At 47.8% G+C, this 20,385-nt stretch overlaps 1 protein-coding gene across 2 annotated transcripts in view; it reads left to right on the top strand.

Moving 5' to 3' along the window:
* map3k3 (mitogen-activated protein kinase kinase kinase 3) overlaps positions 1-20,385 on the top strand; it is a 274,267-nt gene that overhangs the window by 232,544 nt on the left and 21,338 nt on the right. For both annotated transcript variants that reach the window (XM_072486935.1, XM_072486936.1), the window contains one exon: positions 6,557-6,734. In XM_072486935.1, coding sequence (XP_072343036.1) covers positions 6,557-6,734 — 178 coding nt within the window. The remainder of the gene's footprint in view (positions 1-6,556; positions 6,735-20,385) is intronic.

Below are 20,385 nucleotides of genomic sequence, written 5' to 3'. Positions count from 1 at the left end.
CCACTCCCATGTCTCTGAATATTTATTACATTTAACATAGATATCATAGAATTTACAGTGCAGAAGGAGGCCATTCGGCCCATCGAGTCTGCACCGGCTCTTGGAAAGAGCATCCTACCCAAGGTCAACACCTCCACCCTATCCCCATAACCCAGTAACCCCACCCAACACTAAGGGTAATTTTGGACACTAAGGGCAATTTATCATGGCCAATCCACCTAACCTGCACATCTTTGGACTGTGGGAGGAAACCGGAGCACCCGGAGGAAACCCACGCACACACGGGGAGGATGTGCAGACTCCGCACAGACAGTGACCCAAGCCGGAATCGAACCTGGGACGCTGGAGCTGTGAAGCAATTGTGCTATCCACAATGCTACCGTGCTGCTATTAGACTGTTTGGGGGCAGCACTGCGGCCTCACTGCGCCGAGGTCCCAGGTTCGATCCCGGCTCTGGGTCACTGTCCGTGTGGAGTTTGCACATTCTCCCTGTGTTTGCGTGGGTTTCGCCCCCACAACCCAAAAATGTGCAGGGTAGGTGGATTGGCCCTTAATTGGAAAAAATGAATTGAGTACTCTAAAACATTTAAAAACATATTAGACTGTTTGATTCCAAGTTTTGCACAGAGCTAGTTTTCCCAATTGCTCCTTTCTGAAGGTTGTTGATCCTCGTTAATGAATGTGACTTGATGATGAAACAGAGATGATAATATCCATCACTAAGCAAACCTGTTACATTACCAATTATCCCCAACTTTTAACTTATGGAATTTTGTAGCTATGGTCCTTCTGTGTTGTGGCCCTTTTTCCTCCATCCCTGTCTACTCCGTCATGCTCAGGAACTTTACAACCAAAAGCCAATGACCCTTTCCATAAAGGAACATTGCTGAAAGGAAGCCCAGTACTTTGCCATCACAATGCATAATATTTTTCGGATGCAGTAAGTTGCCCTCCCAATTTATTGCACCAACTCCCTGACACTGTAGGAAGGGTACAAAAGGTGAGGCAATTGTAGGAAAATTCTGAAAAATCTCATGGTTGCAAATGCTGCTTGATTTTTGAGAAAACCCAGTTGAGGAATAATTGAATTGTTTGTGATCTATTCGAGTCAATGCAATGAATGCTGATTTAGGTTTTCTATTAAGTTTTGTGATTCCAATGGGTGACATAGTGGCGCAGTGGTTAGCACTGCTCCCTCACGGCGCCAAGGAGCCGGGCTGGATCCTGGCCGCGGGTCACTGTCCATGTTGAGTTTACACATTCTCCCTGTGTTTGCTTGGGTCTCACCCCCACAACCCAAAGATGTGCAGGCTAGGTGAATTGGCCAAGCTAAATTGCCCCATAATTGGGGAGAAAAAGCATTGGGTACTCTTTATATAAAAAAAAAAAAAAATGTTTTTTTAATTTTTAAGTGTTGTGATTCTCTGTCTCCTTCCCCTTGCAACCTGACCGGGAGCCAGCCAGGAAATGTCCAATCATTTGGAAGTGACACTGCAATGCTGTGTGTTGTACTGTGACGCAGGTTATTTAGTGAGCTTGGCTTCTCGGGAGGGATTTCTTGGAATCTGAAATGGCTGCAGATAGTTACTGAAATATGATGGTGCTATTTTGATGCTGTTGGTGAAAAGACCACCTGGTGGGACTGAACCATTTAGGTCAGTAGATCCCCTGCCTCTGTTTAGTTTGCTAACCTCAGATTATCAGTGACAAGACCATAAGATATAGGAGAGAATTAGGCCATTCGGCCTATTGAGTCTGCTCCGCCATTTGATCGTGTCTGATGTGTTCCTCATCCCCATTCTCCTACCTTCTCCCCATGACCTCTGATCCCCATAGCGGTGCTATTTATAATTTCAGCCCCCTTGCATTTCGGAGGGTGGTTTCATCCAGGGTTTCTGCTTCTGGCTTCTATTTTGTGACTATCACTTAGAAATTGTGTCCTTCATAGATGTCAAAGGAGGACACTACTTGGTATGTTTGAGATTTCCCCCTTTAGCACATCCTCGTTTTTGTTAAATATTCTCTCACCACTTGGCTGTTTTGAAGAATGGATCCTTGGATGAATATTCACATGGTTCACAGACACCAATGAAACCTTGACTCATTACGAGTCAGCACTTTCAGGAGAAAAGCAAATGGTTTAGTCAAATATTAGCAGTGCATCCAAGGTCATTTGACAACCTTGTTTTAGATGGTGTGTTCCCTTTGAGAGCCATTCATCAAGCAAGGAACAGGGCACATTAAACAGCCAGTGATATGACAAGGTGTAGAAAGAAGTATGTGAATATGATCTGGAAAGTTTAGGGTTTTACATGCTGTGATGGTGGCATATAAGACAATGCAGTAAGATGCCTTCTGCAGTGTTTTAACTGGTTTCAAATGCTAGATTATTCAATTTGGTAGTGACAGTGCACATTAGTCTGTACAGATATACAACAGTTACATTTGCCAGATGGGCCTTTGTGAATCATAGACGTTACAGTGCAGAAGGAGGCCATTCGGCCCATCGAGTCTGCACCGGCTCTTGGAACGAGCACCCTACCCAAGCCCACACCTCCACCCTATTCCCATAACCCAGTAACCCCACCCAACACTAAGGGCAATTTTGGACACTAAGAGCAATTTAGAATGGCCAATCCACCTAACCTGCACATCTTTGGACTGTGGGAGGAAACCGGAGCACCCGGAGGAAACCCACGCACACACGGGGAGAACGTGCAGACTCCGCACAGCCAGTGACCCAAGCCAGGAATCGAACCTGGGACCCTGGAGCTGTGAAGCAATCATGCTAACCACTGTGCTACCGTGCTGCTGAGTAATTCACAAGACAACGTCAGTAGCCACTTACTGTGTCTCAGTCCAACTTGTCTGAAGACATTCTCGGGGGAGAGTGTGTAGGAGGAGGCAGAGACTGACCCAACTGGAGTAAATTGTTGGACACTGACAATGACCCAACCATATTGCCAAATGGCAGATGCCACGTACTTGTCATTGTCTCGCAGGGAGCGGGAAGTGTGCTCCACCCTTCTGATGATCAGTACAAACGTCCCACTCTTGATAAATAACCTGTTATTGAAAATAAATATTGTTGTTGCCCTGTGTTAAGGCTTTGCTGCACTGCTGCAAAAGAAAACGGCTCACTCTGCATTGCTTTCTCTCTGTTTAGCAGGAGGATTTTGGGTGGGTGGAGGTAAGGGAGGAAGAGGAAGGTTTTCATTTTAAAATCTACAGGGACAAATGGCGTGCAATTACGGGATCAGACTGACTTTTTGGAGAGGCAGTGGGGTCCCAGCCTAGCAGGGAGAGAATGCACAAGCAAGTTTAAAACTATTTGTGAAGAGTGTGGTGAATTGGCTCTAGAAGGCTTCTAGCACTGCCCCAGACGCTGTGCAGAAAACCTTTGGGAAACTGGCAAAGTGCAGCAGCAAGGTTAATTCCTGAGATATTGTGCATTTCCTGACTTGGAAGTCTTAACTAATGAAAATAACCCTAACATTGACAGTTTGAAAGATGTGCAAAGAGAACTGCTGACCTCTTGACCTGTTAGTGTGGAGGAAGTAGGGGTCGTGGAGCAGTGTTGTTGACTGTTAAATATAAGGCCATGCAGCACAGTGTCACTGCTAACACCCTGCCACCGTGCTCAGTGATCATCTCAACCAGCATAACAACCCATTCATTTTAAGCATTGCTGTAAAGGGCCTGCTTGGAGGCATTACTCATTTACTTCACATTTTGTGCATGAACTGTTGAGTACTTAAAGAATAGACTTGCATTCATATCGCACCCTCAGAAGTGAGTTTAATTTTTAAGTGCAAGCAATGGTATTTGGGCAAATGCAGCAGCCAGATCTCAAACAGTCAGGTCCTCTGAATGTAGTCTTGAGCTCTTTTCTCCTCCCTGCTCACTGAGCAAGATGTGTTTTGTTTCTCCCCCTTTTAGCTATTCTGCCCCCCAACCCCCATCACTACCACTCTACCATCCTAATCTCCTGCAATTCCAGACTAGAAATCACCTTGAATAAGCTCCTGGATAACCTCCATGTTCCTTTAAGCATTGTCCAAAGGGCTCAGCAAGGCTCTTTACAGGCAACAAGCCTAACTTCCCCATCCTCCTCTCGTGCCAACCTTCCCATTGGAGCTAATATCACCAACTTCGTAGAGATCTACAGCACGGAAAAGGCTCTTCAGCCCATCGTGTCTACGGCAGTCAAAAACAACCACCTAACTATTCTAATCCCACTTTCTAGCACTTGGCCCCTAGCCTTGTCTGCCTTGGCATCACTCGTGAACGTCTTAAATGTTATAAGAGTCTCTGCCTTCACCACCCTTTCAAGCAATTAGTTCCAGACTCCCACCACCCTCTGGATGGAAAAGATTTTCCTTGCATCCCTCTGACTTGCTCAACTCATCCAGCACTTCTCCCATAGACCCCATCAGTGAATCAACAAACACGGCCTCATCTGCATTCCTCTACGATTGTTCACTTGTGAACAAGCCCCTTGACATTCACAACCTATTTGTGGATAAATTGCATTGATATCCTGGCTTTGACTGAAATTTGGCTGATCCTTCCCCATTACAACTACCTAACCTTTTGCTTCTCATTCACTGTAATACCTCTGCAGCCGTTGGTTTACTGAACGGCCCCCTCATCTTTGACTTTGAGCATTATAAAATCGCGACTTCCACCCATCCTGGTTCTCATTGGTTTGGCCCCCATCTTTGTTCCCTCAACAGCTGCGCTTGTCAGTATCTGATGCAGAACCAGCTTAGCCAACTGGTTGGACCACAAGACCTTCTTGACTTTGCTCTCTTTGCCTAAATCTGTCACAACTCCAGGGTTATCCTAGGATGGAGTTTCTTTTCTTTTCTCCATTACCAGCTTTCTCTTTAAAACCTTTTTCCCATACCACCTCTCACAATTGTGAGAAGCCCATGAATTTCTTTTTTTTGTATAAATTTAGAGTACCCAATTTTTTTTTTTTCCAATTAAGTGTGGCCAATCCACCTACCCTGCACATCTTTTTGGGTTGTGGGAGGTGAGACCCACGCAGACACTGGGAGAATGTGCAAACTCCACACGGGCAGTGATCCGGAGCCGGGATTGAACCCGGGTCCTCGGCGCTGTGAGGCAGCAGTGCTAACCATTGCGCCACCTTGCTGCACTTATGAATTTGTTTCTAATCAAGTTATAAATTATCCAGTTAGCTCTCTCTGTTATTTCCCTCTTTTCCAACCATGCCAAAACTTCCCTCGGGTTCCCCCTTACTGCACCTGAACCACCAACTCTCTCCAATTTCTCCCATTTCTCTCCATATCTTCTTCAAGCTCATTGACCACACGAATTTCCCCCTCTTTCCTCAAACCTATTCTACTAAAACCGCTGACCACCTAATTTCTCCTCTTGACCTTCATGTTAACTTACATTCTCAATTGTTTCCTTTCCTCAGGAGTTGACCTTTCCTCCTCAAAACTCTTCCTGAAATGCCTCTGACACTGAAAGCTTTCTCATTTCAAACCTCTGCTTCCAAACCTTTGAACGTGTCGCCTCCAGATTCTTGTTCATTGCTCTTCCAACTCCTATTTGAATCTCTCCAAACAGGTTTCTGCTCCTTGCAAAGCACTGACTAAAGTCACAAAAAATACCATGGGTGACTTACCCACCAGTCCCCTTTGTGGTTACTGACACAGTAAACCACACCATACTCCTCTAACGCCTTCCCTCCATTATTCAGCTCAAAGCACTTGCTTATTCCTGCTCACCAGTGTCTCACCTTTTTGTATCTGTGTTACATTCAGTGATGCACCCCATGCCTTCATAACTTTGAGTTCCTGTGACTGGCCTCCTGTGTGCCACTACCCCTGCACCTGCAACTGCATCTCCCGCCACACTTGGCAGCCATGACTTCTGACACGTACGTCCCATACTCTGAAATTTGTTTCTTACACCCCTCTCTGCATCTTAGTTCCTTTGATTTTGAGTCCATTTTTTCTGCTGTGGCATGCTTTAAGTTTAGAGTATATATATATATATATATATATGTTAACGGTGCTGTATGCATTGTATGTGCATCTTTGCATTTATTCAAGGCATTTTTCATTCTTGGTTGAGAAAGGACTGTTCACCATGGTATCAGCAGGTACTGTAGTGCAGTAAAATTATCTAGATGGTATACCGCAATGAAGCTGTATTCTATAGATCAGAGAATTCGTTCAGCATTTCTCGTGACCAGGTAGTTTGATGCTGTGATCCATCTCCCTCCCCACTGAAATAAAAGGAAAAGCTCCAGAATTCAGGCAGACCTGAGTCAGTTATGAGACCCATTGTCACTTCCTTTGGCTTTCCGTTTCCCCCTCTGTAGAGGTACCTGCCCGTGACTTGATGTCTACTCCTGATTAACACAGCTGAGGTAGGAGGTTGATGAGAGAGCGAGTTTACATCAGTCTGTTGTATAGCCTGTCTGTTAAGGTGCTTCTGTTTACCTTGAGTAGTTGTCAAGATTTTTCTCGGCCTGTGATATTTTTTACCCGTACACATCTGTTCAATTGCATTCCAGGAGCCAACATCTTGCGAGACTCTGCAGGGAATGTGAAATTGGGCGACTTTGGAGCAAGCAAACGGCTGCAGACAATATGCATGTCAGGAACTGGGATCCGCTCAGTCACAGGGACACCATATTGGATGAGCCCAGAGGTCATCAGCGGTGAAGGCTACGGAAGGAAAGCAGATGTTTGGTAAGGATATATATCCTAGCTGTCTCTCCATTTCAGAAGCCAGATATAGTATTAATTTAACACTGCTCTGGGCCATTATTTCAAATACTTTTCTAGCAGTAAATATGTGTACGCCTATCCACGTAGCACCTAACCAAGAATCCATGTGTTGCTGATTTTCTCCTTGGTTCAATTGCTCTGTTTTATTACCTTTGCTCTCGAGTCGCCAGGTATCTTTATGATACCGCCATGGGGTTCAAGTCCGAGTAATGATCATTAACCCAATACACTGATTAGTAAGATTTAAATCAAAGCACATCTATTATACACCGTAAGCGCTACTCATGCACAAATTCTACGTCTAAGCTACTTCTACAACTAACAGACCTATACTTAACTTCGGACTGGCCCACCAGGTCAGGGGAACAAATGGCCTTTCGTTCGGGTTCTGAGTCTGCGGCATTCGAAGTTGGTACGGATTGGTAACTAGGAGCGCCTATCTCGTAGCGAACGTTGAATTAAGACTTGCGTCAGTCGACGATCACTGCACCGGTCACAGTCAATGTTGGTTCGTGTTGCTGGGTGACCCGGGCAGGAAGAAGAGAGTGAAGAGAGAACGATTTGAACTTGGGGCTCAACTCTTATAGTCCCCAGGGGCTTCCCGCCTTTCGGGGCGGACCCTATACCTGGTCCCAAGTGATTGGACTTTGTCCCAATCGCTTGGTTCGATTTTCTCCAATACTGGAGCGGTTCCCTGATCGATCACCTCCTTTGTGTTGGCTCCTGCTGGCGCCGAGGAGTCTGGCTTTGCTTTGTGTGTCCAAAATGTTACTTATTGTTCCCGGGGATTGCTCATCAGTATGCAGATGGCTGCTACTTTGTTATGCTGATGGCCGCTGGTATCGATGTTGTCTGGCCTTTGCAGAGGTAAATACACAGCAAATCTGCAGCTGCTGGTTTCTGTCTTGTTGGCTGACTTTCCCATCAGCCTTTGCCGTTCGTCATTTTAAATTGGGAGTTGGCCAATTTAGGTGGCTACATATGGCGTAACTCTCAGAATTACTTTGGCACAGAAAGAGGCCATTCAGCCCAAATCCAAGCTGACTCTCAAGAGCAATCCAATCACTCCCATTCCCCTCATTATCCCTGTAGCCCTCCAAGTTTATTTGCCTCAAGCACCCATCCAGATTTCTTTCGAAATCATTGATTATCTCTGCTTCCACCACCCTGGTAGGCAATGACTTCCGTGTCATTAGTACTTACTGTGTAACAAAAGTTCTTCTTCTCATCCCACCAGCATCTCTTGTCCAAAACCTTAAATCTGAGTCCATAATCTTTGTGCCATTAGCTATTGGAAACAGTTTTTCCACTTCTACCAGATCCAAACCTTGTACGCCATTATCTTATACGCCTGTCAAATCTCCCTCAATCTCCTTTGCTCCAAGGAGAATAATCCCAACTTCTCCAACCTAACCTTGTGACTAAAATCCTTCATCCCTGGAACCATTCTGGTAAATCTCTTCTGCACCCTCTCAAGAGCTCTCTCCTCCTTCCTAAAGTGTGGTGACCAGAGCTAGATCCAGTACTTGAATTGCGACCTAACCAGAACTTTATATATTCAATGCCTGCGTTTATTTTTTTTTTTTTAATAAATATTTTGTTGAAAATTTTTGGTCAACCAACACAGTACATTGTGCATCCTTTACACAACATTATAACAATACAGATAACAATGACCTATTTTATATAAACAAAAAACAAAAAATAAATAAATATTAAATAACAAAAATGAAAACTAGCCCTAATTGGCAACTGCCTTGTCACAGGCTACACCCCCCCCCCCGCCCACCCACCCCCCCAAATCCTGGGCTGCTGCTGCTGCCTTCTTTTTTTTTCCCCCATCTATCTTTCCGCAAGATATTCGACGAACGGTTGCCACCGCCTGGTGAACCCTTGAGCCGACCCCCTTAGGACGAACTTAATCCGCTCTAGCTTTATGAACCCCGCCATGTCATTTATCCAGGTCTCCACCCCCGGGGGCTTGGCTTCTTTCCACATTAACAATATCCTGCGCCGGGCTACTAGGGACGCAAAGGCCAAAACATCGGCCTCTCTCGCCTCCTGCACTCCCGGCTCTTGTGCAACCCCAAATATAGCCAACCCCCAGCTTGGTTCGACCCGGACTCCTACTACTTTTGAAAGCGCCTTTGTCACCCCCACCCAAAACCCCTGTAGTGCCGGGCATGACCAAAACATATGGGTATGATTCGCTGGGCTTCTCGAGCACCTCGCACACCTATCCTCCACCCCAAAAAATTTACTGAGCCGTGTTCCAGTCATATGTGCCCTGTGTAATACCTTAAACTGAATCAGGCTTAGCCTGGCACACGAGGACGACGAGTTTACCCTGCTTAGGGCATCTGCCCACAGCCCCTCCTCGATCTCCTCCCCTAGCTCTTCTTCCCATTTCCCTTTTAGTTCATCCACCATAGTCTCCCCTTCGTCCCTCATTTCCCTATATATATCCGACACCTTACCATCCCCCACCCATTTCTTTGAGATCACTCTGTCCTGCACCTCTTGTGTCGGGAGCTGTGGGAATTCCCTTACCTGTTGCCTCTCAAAAGCCCTCAATTGCATGTACCTGAATGCATTCCCTTGGGGCAACCCATATTTCTCGGTCAGCGCTCCCAGACTTGCGAACTTCCCATCCACAAATAGATCTTTCAGTTGCGTTATTCCTGCTCTTTGCCACATTCCATATCCCCCATCCATTCCCCCCGGGGCAAACCTATGGTTGTTTCTTATCGGGGACCCCCCCAATGCTCCGGTCTTTCCCCTATGTCGTCTCCACTGTCCCCAAATCTTCAGTGTAGCTACCACCACCGGGCTCATGGTGTAGTTCCTCGGTGAGAACGGCAATGGGGCTGTCACCATAGCCTGTAGGCTGGTCCCCCTACAGGACGCCCTCTCTAATCTCTTCCACACCCCTCCCTATTCCTCTCCCATCCACTTACTCACCATTGAAATATTAGCGGCCCAATAATACTCACTTAGGCTCGGTAGTGCCAGCCCCCCCCTATCCCTACTACGCTGTAAGAATCCCTTCCTCACTCTCGGAGTCTTCCCGGCCCAAACAAAACCCATGATGCTCTTTTCTTTCCTTTTAAAAAAAGCCTTCGTGATCACCACCGGGAGGCACTGAAACACAAAGAGGAATCTCGGGAGGACCACCATCTTAACCGCCTGCACCCTCCCTGCCATTGACAGTGCTACCATATCCCATCTCTTGAAATCTTCCTCCATCTGTTCCACCAACCGCGTTAAATTTAGCCTGTGCAATGTGCCCCAATTCTTAGCTATCTGGATCCCCAGGTAACGAAAGTCTCTTGTTACCTTCCTCAACGGTAGGTCCTCTATTTCTCTACTCTGCTCCCCTGGATGCACCACAAACAGCTCACTCTTCCCCATGTTCAATTTATACCCTGAAAAATCCCCAAACTCCCCAAGTATCCGCATTATTTCTGGCATCCCCTCCGCCGGATCTGCCACATATAGTAGCAAATCATCCGCATATAAAGATACCCGGTGTTCTTCTCCTCCCCTAAGTACTCCCCTCCATCTCTTGGAACCCCTCAGCGCTATCGCCAGGGGCTCAATCGCCAGTGCAAACAGTAATGGGGACAGAGGACATCCCTGCCTTGTCCCTCTATGGAGCCGAAAATATGCCGATCCCCGTCCATTCGTGACCACACTCGCCACTGGGGCCCTATACAATAGCTGCACCCATCTAACATACCCCTCTCCAAAACCAAATCTCCTCAACACCTCCCACAAATAATCCCATTCCACTCTATCAAATGCTTTCTCGGCATCCATCGCCACTACTATCTCCGTTTCACCCTCTGGTGGGACCATCATCATTACCCCTAACAGCCTCCGTATATTCGTGTTCAGCTGTCTCCCCTTCACAAACCCAGTTTGGTCCTCGTGAACCACCCCCGGGACACATTCCTCTATTCTCATTGCCATTACCTTGGCCAGGACCTTGGCATCCACATTTAGGAGGGAAATTGGTCTGTAGGACCCGCTACAATAGTCGGGGGCAGTTGTCCCCTTTCCTTTGCCTCGTTAAAGGTCCTCGTCAGTACCGGGGCGAGCAAGTCCAAATATTTTCTGTAAAATTCAACTGGGAATCCGTCCGGTCCCGGGGCCTTTCCCGTCTGCATGTTCCTAATTCCTTTCACCACTTCTTCTACCTTGATCTGTGCTCCCAGTCCCACCCTTTCCTGCTCTTTCACCTTGGGAATTTCCAGCCGATCCAAAAAGTCCATCATTCTCTCCCTCCCATCCGGGGGTTGAGCTTCATACAATTTTTTATAAAATGTCTTGAACACTTCATTCACTCTCTCCGCTCCCCGCTCCATCTCTCCTTCCTCGTCCCTCACTCCCCCTATTTCCCTCGCTGCTCCCCTTTTCCTCAATTGGTGTGCCAGCAATCTGCTCGCCTTCTCCCCATATTCATACTGTACACCCTGCGCCTTCCTCCATTGTGCCTCTGCAGTGCCTGTAGTCAGCAAGTCAAATTCCACATGCAGCCTTTGCCTTTCCCTGTACAATCCCTCCTCCGGTGCTTCTGCATATTGTCTGTCCACCCTCAAAAGTTCTTGCAGCAACCGCTCCCGTTCCTTACTCTCCTGCTTCCCTTTATGTGCCCTTATTTATATCAGCTCCCCCCTAACCACCGCCTTCAACGCCTCCCAGACCACTCCCACCTGAACCTCCCCATTGTCATTGAGTTCCAAGTACTTTTCAATACATCCCCTCACCCTTAGAGACACCCCCTCATCCGCCATTGGTCCCATGTCCATTCTCCAGGGTGGGCGCCCTCCTGTTTCCTCCCCTATCTCCAAGTCCACCCAGTGTGGGGCATGATCCGAAATGGCTATAGCCGTATATTCCGTTCCCCTCACCTTCGGGATCAATGCCCTACCCAACACAAAAAAGTCTATGCGCGAATAGACTTTATGGACATAGGAGAAAAACGAGAACTCCTTACTCCTAGGTCTACTGAATCTCCACGGTCCACACCTCCCATCTGCTCCATAAAATCTTTAAGCACCTTGGCTGCTGCCGGCCTCCTACCAGTCCTGGACTTCGACCTATCGAGCCCTGGTTCCAACACCGTGTTAAAGTCTCCCCCCATTATCAGCTTTCCCGTCTCTAGGTCCGGGATGCGTCCTAGCATTCGCCTCATAAAGTTGGCATCATCCCAGTTCGGGGCATACACGTTTACCAAAACCACCATCTCTCCCTGTAGTTTGCCACTCACCATCACGTATCTGCCCCCGTTATCCGCCACTATAGTCTTTGCCTCGAACATTACCCGCTTCCCCACTAATATAGCCACCCCCCTGTTTTTCGCATCCAGCCCCGAATGGAACACCTGCCCCACCCATCCTTTGCGCAGCCTAACCTGGTCTATCAGTTTCAGGTGCGTTTCCTGTAACATAACCACATCTGCTTTAAGTTTCTTAAGGTGTGCGAGTACTCGTGCCCTCTTTATCGGCCCGTTGAGCCCTCTCACGTTCCACGTGATCAGCCGAGTTGGGGGGCTTCCCACCCCCCCCCCCCCCCTTGCCGGTTAGCCATCATCTTTTTCCAGCTTCTCACCCAGTTCCCACGCAGCTGTATCTCCCCCAGGCGGTGCCCCCCCACCCATCCTCTCCCGTACCCACTCCCCCCTTTCCCCAGCAGCAGCAACCCAGTAATTCCCCCCTCCCACCCCCCCCGCTAGACCCCCCGCTAGCGTAATTACTCCCCCCATGTTGCTCCCAGAAGTCAGCAAACTCTGGCTGACCTCGGCTTCCCCCCGTGACCACGGCTCGCACCGTGCGACGCCCCCTCCTTCCTGCTTCTCTATTCCCGCCATAATTATCATAGCGCGGGAACCAAGCCCGCGCTTCTCCCTCGGCCCCGCCTCCCATGGCCAACGCCCCATCTCCTCTCCCTCCCCACCTCCCCCCATCACCACCTGTGGGAGAAAGAAAAGTTACCATGCCGCAGGATTAGAACATAAAACCCCTCTTCGCCCCCCACATTCGCCCCACCACTTTGTCCAAACGTTCTTTTTAATAATCCACTCATTCCAGTTTTTCTTCTACAATAAAAGTCCACGCTTCATCCGCCGTCTCAAAGTAGTGGTGCCTCCCTTGATATGTGACCCACAGTCTTGCCGGTTGCAGCATTCCAAATTTTATCTTCCTTTTATGAAGCACCGCCTTGGCCCGATTAAAGCTCGCCCTCCTTCTCGCCACCTCCGCACTCCAGTCTTGATAAACGCGGATCACCGCGTTCTCCCATTTACTGCACCGAGTTTTCTTCGCCCATCTAAGGACCATTTCTCTATCCTTAAAACGGAGGAATCTCACCACTATGGCTCTGGGAGTTTCTCCTGCTCTCGATCCTCGCACCATAACTCGGTACACTCCCTCCACCTCCAACGGACCCGTCGGGGCCTCCGCTCCCATTAACGAGTGCAGCATCGTGCTCACATATGTCCCGACGTCCGCCCCCTCCACACCTTCAGGAAGGCCAAGAATCCTCAGGTTGTTCCTCCTTGCGTTGTTTTCCAGTGCCTCCAACCTCTCCACACATCGTTTCTGATGTGCCTCCTGTATCTCCGTCTTCACCACCAGGCCCTGTATATCGTTCTCATTCTCGGCTGCTTTCGCCTTCACGACCCGAAGCTCCTGCTCCTGGGTCTTTTGTTCCTCCTTTAGCCCTTCGATCGCCTGTAGTATCGGGGCCAACAACTCTTTCTTCATTTCCTTTTTTATCTCCTCCACGCAGCGTTTCAAAAACTCTTGTTGTTCAGGGCCCCATATGAAACTGCCACCTTCCGACGCCATCTTGGTTTTTGCTTGCCTTCCTTGCCGCTGTTCCAAAGGATCCGCTGCAATCCGGCCACTTTCCTCTCCTTTTTCCATCCGTGTCCAGGGGGAATACCCTTCTGGTTTACCGCACGGTGTTTTTAGCCGTTAAAATTGCCGTTGGGGCTCCTATCAAGAGCCCAAAAGTCCGTTCCACCGGGAGCTGCCGAAACGTGCGACTTAGCTGGTCATCGCCGCACCCGGAAGTCCAATGCCTGCGTTTATTAAACCCAGGATCCCATATGCTTTTCTTTTTTTTAAAATATTTTTATTAGTGTATTTGTAAGTTTTTATAATAATAACAATAACAGCTACATAACCATGGTACAATAAGCATTTCCACCCCCATCCCAATCTTCACCCCCCCCCCCCCCCAACAATAGAACAACAGTCTGCTGCCCCCCCCCCCCCCCCCCACAGAATTCTGCTTCTGCTGACATTTTAATTTTCCCCGAGAAAGTCAACGAATGGCTGCCACCTCCAGGTGAACCCTAACATTGACCTTCTTAAGGCAAACTTTATTTTCTCGAGTCTGAAAAACCCAGCCATGTCACTAACCCAGGTCTCTGCACTCGGGGGCTTCGAGTCCCTCCACGTTAATAAGATCCATCTCCGGGCTACCAGGGAGGCAAAGGCCAAGACAAAGAACAAAGAAAATTACAGCACAGGAACAGGCTCTTTGGCCTGTGCCGATCCAGATCCTTTATCTAAACCTGTCTTCTATTTTCCAAGGATCTACTTCCCTCTGTTCCCCGCCTGTTCATATATCTGTCTAGATGCATCTTGAATGATGCTATTGTGCCCGCCTCTACCACCTCCACTGGCAAAGCGTTCCAGGCACCCACCACCCTCTGCGTAAAAAAACTTTCCACGCACATCTCCCTTAAACTTTCCCCCTCTCACCTTGAAATCGTGACCCCTTGTAATTGACACCCCCACTCTTGGAAAAAGCTTGTTGCTATCCATCCTGTCCATACCTCTCATAATTTTGTAGACCTCAATCAGGTCCCCCCTCAACCTCCGTCGTTTCAACGAAAAAGACGTTGGCCTCTTTCGCCCCCTGAACTCCCGGCTCTTCCGACACTCCAAAGATCGCCACCTCCAGACTCGGTACCACCTGTGCTTTGAGTACCGTGGACATTGCCTGAGCGAAACCCTGCCAGAACTCTCTGAGCTTCGGGCATGCCCAAAACATGTGGACATGATTTGCTGGGCTTCCCGCGCACCTCGCACACCTGTCCTCTACCCCAAAAACCTTGCTCATCCACGCCACCGTCATGTGTGCCCAGTGGACTATCATGAATTGTATCAGGCTAAGCCAGGCACAAGATGAGGATGTATTTACCCTGCTTAGGGCATCCGCTCACAGACCCGCCTCTATCGCCTCCTAGCTCGTCTTCCCACTTGCCCTTAAGCATCTCCGCCGGAGTTTTCTCTGCTTCCAAAAGTTACTGGTAAATATCTGATACCTTCCCCTCTCCCACCCAGAGTACTGGAGACGACTCTGTCTTGTGTCCCCCGTGGCGGAAGCAGCGGGAAGGCCGAAACCTGCCTTTTCAAGAAGTCTCGCACCTGCAAATACCTAAACCCATTCCCTGCTGGCAATTCGAATTTATCCTCCAAGGCTTTCAAGCTGGGGAAGCTCCCGTCTATAAATAGATCCCCCATCCTCCTAATTCCTGCCCTTTGCCATCTCTGGAACCCACCATCCAGCCTACCCGGTACAAACCGATGATTATTATAAATCGGGGTCCAAACCGATGCTCCCTCCACTCACTTATATCTCCTCCACTGCCCCCAGATTCTCAGAACCGCCACTACCACCGGACTTGTGGAGAATCGGGCCGGCGAGAACGGAAGAGGAGCCGTTATCAGTGCTCCCAAACTTGTGTCTTTATATGACGCAGCCTCCATCCGCTCCCACACCGACCTCTCCCCCACTACTCACTTCCTAATCATGGCTATATTAGCCACCCAGTAGTAATTGCAAAAGCCCACATGCTTTTCTAACTGTTCTCTCAATATGTCCTGCCACCTTCAAAGATCTATCAGTGTGAATTCCCAGGTCCCTCTGTTCCTTCACACCCTTTACAACTGTGGCATTTAGTACACATTTCCAATCCCTATCCCTTCTCTGTATTAAATTCCATCTACCACTTGTCTGTCCCTTCTGCTAGCCTATCTATGTCCTGGTGATAAAGCACATGAGCATTTAAAAGTCAAGGATGTGAAAAGACTATTTGGACTACTGAAATTTCCTCTCTAATTCCACCTCGTCAGCCCTGATATTCAACTGCAACTTATACTGTCTGAGTTGGCAACCTTGGCTAAATGGTAGCACTCTTGTGTCTGAGATCAGAGAGGGGATTATGTGGTTCAAAGATTTGGTATTAGAGAAACTGATTTCAATTCATGGACCACTGGCACGTGTCCTGGGGAAAGTGGGTGCTGTACCGTTAAGATGAGCATCACTTGAACAAAGCTGGGACCGGTGTCCTGGTGAATCGCATAATGAGGGATGTAGAGAAGGCTTTAATCGGAATATTTGGAGGGGAGAGGATATGTAGGAAGTTAATGAGAAAGGAAGGATGAGTCAGCTGACCAAGGCACCATGGTTCAGCAGGCCATTCAAGGGGAGGGAGAAAATAGGCAAGTTATAGTTGTAGGGGATTCTATTATCAGGGGGATAGATAGTATCCTTTGTGAGCAGGACAAAGAGTCCCGCATGGTATGTTGCCTGCCCGGTGCTAGGGTGCGGGACATCTCTGACCAGCTTGAAAGGATACTGGAGAGGGAGGGGGAGGATCCAGTTGTGGTGGTCCATGTCGGTGCCAACAACATAGGCAAGTCTAGGAAAGAGGACCTGTTTAGAGATTATAAAGAGCTAGGATTAGAACATAGAACATTACAGCGCAGTACAGGCCCTTCGGCCCTCGATGTTGCGCCGACCTGTGAAAACACCCTAAAGCCCATCTACACTATTCCCTTATTGTCCATATGTCTATCCAATGACCATTTGAATGTCCTTAGTGTTGGCGAGTCCACTACTGTTGCAGGCAGGGCATTCCACGCCCTTACTACTCTCTGACTAAAGAACCTACCTCTGACATCTGTCTTATATCTATCTCCCCTCAATTTAAAGGTATGTCCCCTCGTGCTAGACATCACCATCCGAGGAAAAAGGCTCTCACTGTCCACCCTATCCAATCCTCTGATCATCTTGTATGCCTCAATTAAGTCACCTCTTAACCTTCTTCTCTCTAACGAAAACAGCCTGAAGTCCCTCAGCCTTTCCTCATAAGATCTTCCCTCCATACCAGGCAACATTCTGGTAAATCTCCTCTGCACCCTTTCCAATGCTTCCACATCCTTCCTATAATGCGGCGACCAGAATTGCACACAATACTCCAAATGCGGCCGCACCAGAGTGTTGTATAGCTGCAACACGACCTCATGGCTCCTAAACTCAATCCCTCTACCATAGAACATAGAAAATACAGCACAGAACAGGCCCTTCGGCCCACGATGTTGTGCCGAACCTTTGTCCTAGATTAATCCTAGATTATCATTGAATTTACAGTGCAGAAGGAGGCCATTCGGCCCCCTGAGTCTGCACCGGCTCTTGGAAAGAGCACCCCACCCAAACTCAACACCTCCACCCAACACCAAGGGCAATTTTGGACACTAAGGGCAATTTATCATGGCCAATCCACCTACCCTGCACATCTTTGGACTGTGGGAGGAAACCGGAGCACCCGGAGGAAACCCACGCAGACACGGGGAGGACGTGCAGACTCCGCACAGACAGTGACCCAAGCCAGAATCGAACCAGGGACCCTGGAGCTGTGAAGCAATTGTGCTATCCACAATGCTACCGTGCTGCCCTTAAAAACAATTAAATCTACACTATGTCATTTTACCGTAATCCATGTACCTATCCAATAGCTGCTTGAAGGTCCCTAATGTTTCCGACTCAACTACTTCCACAGGCAGTGCATTCCATGCACCCACTACTCTCTGGGTAAAGAACCTACCTCTGATATCCCTCCTATATCTTCCACCTTTCACCTTAAATTTATGTCCCCTTGTAATGGTTTGTTCCACCCGGGGAAAAAGTCTCTGACTGTCTACTCTATCTATTCCCCTGATCATCTTATAAACCTCTATCAAGTTGCCCCTCGTCCTTCTCCGTTCTAATGAGAAAAGGCCTAGCACCCTCAACCTTTCCTTGTAAGACCTACTCTCCATTCCAGGTAACATCCTGGTAAATCTTCTTTGCACCTTTTCCAAAGCTTCCACATCCTTCCTAAAATGAGGTGACCAGAACTGTACACAGTACTCCAAATGTGGCCTTACCAAAGTTTTGTACAGCTGCATCATCACCTCAAGGCTCTTAAATTCAATCCCTCTGTTAATGAACGCGAGCACACCATAGGCCTTCTTCACAGCTCTATCCACTTGAGTGGCAACTTTCAAAGATGTATGAACATAGACCCCAAGATCTCTCTGCTCCTCCACATTGCCAAGAACTCTACCGTTAACCCTGTATTCCGCATTCATATTTGTCCTTCCAAAATGGACAACCTCACACTTTTCAGGGTTAAACTCCATCTGCCACTTCTCAGCCCAGCTCTGCATCCTGTCTATGTCTCTTTGCAGCCGACAACAGCCCTCCTTACTATCCACAACTCCACCAAACTTCGTATCGTCTGCAAATTTACTGACCCACCCTTCAACTCCCTCATCCAAGTCATTAATGAAAATCACAAACAGCAGAGGACCCAGAACTGATCCCTGCGGTACGCCACTGGTAACTGGGATCCAGGCTGAATATTTGCCATCCACCACCACTCTCTGACTTCTATCGGTTAGCCAGTTCGTTATCAAACTGGCCAAATTTCCCACTATCCCATGCCTCCTTACTTTCTGCAGAAGCCTACCATGGGGAACCTTATCAAATGCCTTACTAAAATCCATGTACACTAATCCACTGCTTTACCTTCATCCACATGCTTGGTCACCTCCTCAAAGAATTCAATAAGATTTGTAAGGCAAGACCTACCCCTCACAAATCTGTGCTGACTATCCCTAATCAAGCAGTGTCTTTCCAGATGCTCAGAAATCCTATCCTTCAGTACCCTTTCCATTACTTTGCCTACCACCGAAGTAAGACTAACTGGCCTGTAATTCCCACGGTTATCCCTAGTCCCTTTTTTGAACAGGGGCACGACATTCGCCACTCTCCAATCCCCTGGTACCACCCCTGTTGACAGTGAGGACGAAAAGATCGTTGCCAACGGCTCTGCAATTTCATCTCTTGCTTCCCATAGAATCCTTGGATATATCCCGTCAGGCCCGGGGGACTTGTCTATCCTCAAGTTTTTCAAAATGCCCAACACATCTTCCTTCCTAACAAGTATTTCCTCGAGCTTACCAATCTGTTTCACACTGTCCTCTCTAACAATATCGCCCCTCTCATTTGTAAATACAGAAGAAAAGTACTCGTTCAAGACCTCTCCTATCTCTTCAGACTCAATACACAATCTCCCGCTACTGTCCTTGATCGGACCTACCCTCGCTCTAGTCATTCTCATATTTCTCACATATGTGTAAAAGGCCTTGGGGTTTTCCTTGATCCTACCCGCCAAAGATTGTTCATGCCCTCTCTTAGCTCTCCTAATCCCTTTCTTCAGTTCCCTCCTGGCTATCTTGTATCCCTCCAATGCCCTGTCTGAACCTTGTTTCCTCAGCCTTACATAAGTCTCGTTTTTCCTCTTAAGACATTCAACCTCTCTTGTCAACCATGGTTCCCTCACTCGACCATCTCTTCCCTGCCTGACAGGGACATGCATATCAAGGACACGTAGTGTCCATACCAATAAAAGCTAACACACCGTACGCCTTCTTAACAACCCTCCCAACCTAGGTGGCAACTTTCAGGGATCTATGTACATGGACACCGAGATCTCTGTTCATCCACACTGCCAAGAATCTTACCATTAATCCAGTACTCAGTCTTCCTGTTATTCCTTCCAAAATGAATCACCTCACATTTTTCTGCATTAAACTCTATTTGCCACCTCTCAGCCCAGCGCTGCAATCTATGTCCCTCTGTAACTTGTAACATCCTTCCGCACTGTCCACAACTCCACCGACTTTAGTGTCATCTGCAAATTTACTCACCCATCCTTCTACGCCCTCCTCCAGTCATTTATAAAAATGACAAACAGCAGTGGCCCCAAAACAGATCCTTGTGGTACACCACTAGTAACTGGACTCCAGTCTGAACATTTCCCATCAACCACCACCCTTTGTCTTCTTCCAGCTAGCCAATTTCTGATCCAAACTGCTAAATCACCCTGAATCCCAGGCCTCTGTATTTTCTGCAGTAGCCTACCATGGGGAACCTTATCAAACGCTTTACTGAAATCCATATACACCACATCAACTGCTTTACCCTCATCCACCTGTTTGGTCACCTTCTCAAATAACTCTATAAGGTTTGTGAGGCACGACCTACCCTTCACAAAACCGTGTTGACTATCTCTAATCAAATTATTCCTTTCCAGATGATTATACATCCTAACTCTTATAAATCTTTCCAAGATTTTTCCCACAACAGAAGTAAGGCTCACTGATCTATAGTTACCGGGGTTATCTCTACTCTCCTTCTTGAACAAGGGGACAACATTTGCTATCCTCCAGTCTTCTGGCACTATTCCTGTAGACAAAGATGACTT

Source organism: Scyliorhinus torazame, chromosome 21 (assembly GCF_047496885.1).
Source record: "Scyliorhinus torazame isolate Kashiwa2021f chromosome 21, sScyTor2.1, whole genome shotgun sequence".
NCBI lineage: Eukaryota > Metazoa > Chordata > Chondrichthyes > Carcharhiniformes > Scyliorhinidae > Scyliorhinus > Scyliorhinus torazame.
Note: the sequence above shows the minus strand (reverse complement) of the source record. Positions and strands in the feature narration are given on the sequence as shown.